The sequence below is a fragment of the Camelina sativa genome, unplaced genomic scaffold (genome assembly GCF_000633955.1).
Source record: "Camelina sativa cultivar DH55 unplaced genomic scaffold, Cs unpScaffold00944, whole genome shotgun sequence".
NCBI classification, from domain to species: domain Eukaryota; kingdom Viridiplantae; phylum Streptophyta; class Magnoliopsida; order Brassicales; family Brassicaceae; genus Camelina; species Camelina sativa.
The window spans coordinates 1-1795 of NW_010922069.1; the positions used below are offsets into that span (position 1 = coordinate 1).

A 1795-nucleotide genomic window follows, 5' to 3' on the forward strand; every position below is an offset into this window, starting at 1 on the left:
CCCACACCAAAAATACACAAATTGGTTCGCGGGCGTTACAATTATCCACTTATCAAAGAAAGACAAACAAGTTTAACTTAAGACAAGAGGTTTCTTTCTAAAAAAATGTTCTTGACAAAAAGGATTGATAATGATTAACGGACAATTGACAATTTGATATTACTATATATGGACATCTGCATGTATATATGCCACTCCATCCGTAGAAATAAAATATTAAAATATATGCCACCTTCATGCCCTAAATCTCTTTGTTAATCTCCAAATCCCAGTTTATCATTTCTCCTTTTGCTCTGATTTTCTCTCTTCTCTCTTCTTTCACTTTCCCTCTCCAAATCCCAAATCCTAGTTCGTCACCCCAAAGCAAAACCAGGTCTCCCAGTTTCGACACAATATGTTTCCCCCAAATCAGAATCGGATCTAGGTCTCCATTTGCGGACGAGTAAATCAGTAGCAAGCAGTGTGCTGCCAATAGCTTTGGATCTTTGATAGTAATGGCTGGATCTATATTTTTGATTGAATCCACACAATTTTTCTGGGTTTTTTTTTTGTGTTTTGGAGTCAATGGAGATTGTTTTCTGGAAACAAGATCGATTTTATAATTTTTCTTTGTTTTTGTATAAAATTCAATCTTAATTGCTACAGTTTTTGGATTGAATTGACTTAACAAAGATCGATTTTGTGGCTCTTTTTTTTGTGTTTTTGTCAAAAGTTTATGAAATTGATTTTATTGATACGATCAAAGATGTTTTCACTGTTTTCAATTTGAAAAATCGTAACTCTGGGGTTTTTTTTGTTTGCAGGGATTTGCTAATTGGTAGGCTGTCTTAAAGCAAACATGAATGGTTATGAAGAGGTAAGCAAACCCATTGTTTTTTTTATCTTTCTTTCTGTGCTTTCATCGAATTCACATTTAAGCTACATTGATCTCACACCGTTTACATGATTCCGATATGTTTACATTGCATGACCTTGATGATAGAGCTGGATATGATGACTATTACAGCGGTGATGAGGACCTTGATGAGTATTGAAGAGGATGAGGAGGAGGAAGAAGAAAGACAACCTCCAAAGGAAGAACTGGAATATCTCGAGTTGCGTGAAAAGATGAAGGAAACAATGTGGAAGAACCTGAGGAAAGGAAGTGCCAACGCTCAATCTTCACAGGAAAGAAGAAGAAAACTTCCTTATAAGGAGTATGTGGTGTGGCTGAAGTACATTTTCTAATTATTCTGGAATGTGTTTTGATGATGATCACCTAATTTATCCTTTTTTTTATGCAGCTTTGGTTCCTTCTTTGGTCCTTCGCAGCCTGTTATTTCTTCAAGAGTTATACAAGAAAGCAAATCATTGCTAGAAAATGAGCTACGGACAGCTAAAATGTCCAATTCAAGTCAAATGGTTTGTGCAATTGATCTCTGTTCCTCTTAGTGTTTTATCATTTAAGATGTGCTTGTATTTAAGATGTGCTTGTATAAAGTATGTATAAAGCTATAAATTAATTAAGAAACACAGCTTATACAAATTGCCATCTTTCTATATAATATTGAATTGAGGCCATATGATAATATTGATAAATATAAAATAAACATATTTGTTATGGCTGAGTTATGTACTTCGTACGGCTGAGTTACGTATTTCGTACGGCTGAATTATGGCTGAGTTATGTACTTGGTACGGCTGAGTTATTGACTTACATGGCTGACTTATGAAATATTTGTAAATTTATATTATTATAACTCAATATTAAAATGTACAGTTGAAATATGAATATTACAATTATTATAACCAATAA

At 33.7% G+C, this 1795-nt stretch overlaps 1 protein-coding gene across 3 annotated transcripts; it reads left to right on the forward strand.

Moving 5' to 3' along the window:
* The first annotated feature begins 183 nt into the window (after positions 1-183).
* Positions 184-1525, forward strand: LOC104774002. 3 transcript variants are annotated; one of them, XR_002037210.1, is made up of 4 exons: positions 184-491; positions 804-856; positions 1007-1196; positions 1284-1525. XR_002037210.1 is itself a non-coding variant. In XM_019242803.1 (4 exons), the coding sequence occupies exons 2-4, from the start codon at positions 843-845 to the stop codon at positions 1429-1431; spliced, it is 390 nt and encodes a 129-aa protein (XP_019098348.1). In that variant the 5' UTR covers positions 194-491; positions 804-842; the 3' UTR covers positions 1432-1525. The 3 variants fall into 3 exon arrangements, 1 of the variants encoding a protein (XP_019098348.1); XM_019242803.1 differs by having other exon boundaries at positions 194-491; positions 969-1196; XR_765234.2 differs by having other exon boundaries at positions 200-491; positions 983-1196.
* The last annotated feature ends 270 nt before the right edge of the window (positions 1526-1795 follow it).

Bases quoted from the DNA above. Each gene is read 5' to 3' on its own strand.
- LOC104774002 (XM_019242803.1), top strand. The intron at 1,197-1,283 runs GTATGTGGTGTG...TTTTTTATGCAG, and splicing joins AGAAAACTTCCTTATAAGGA to CTTTGGTTCCTTCTTTGGTC.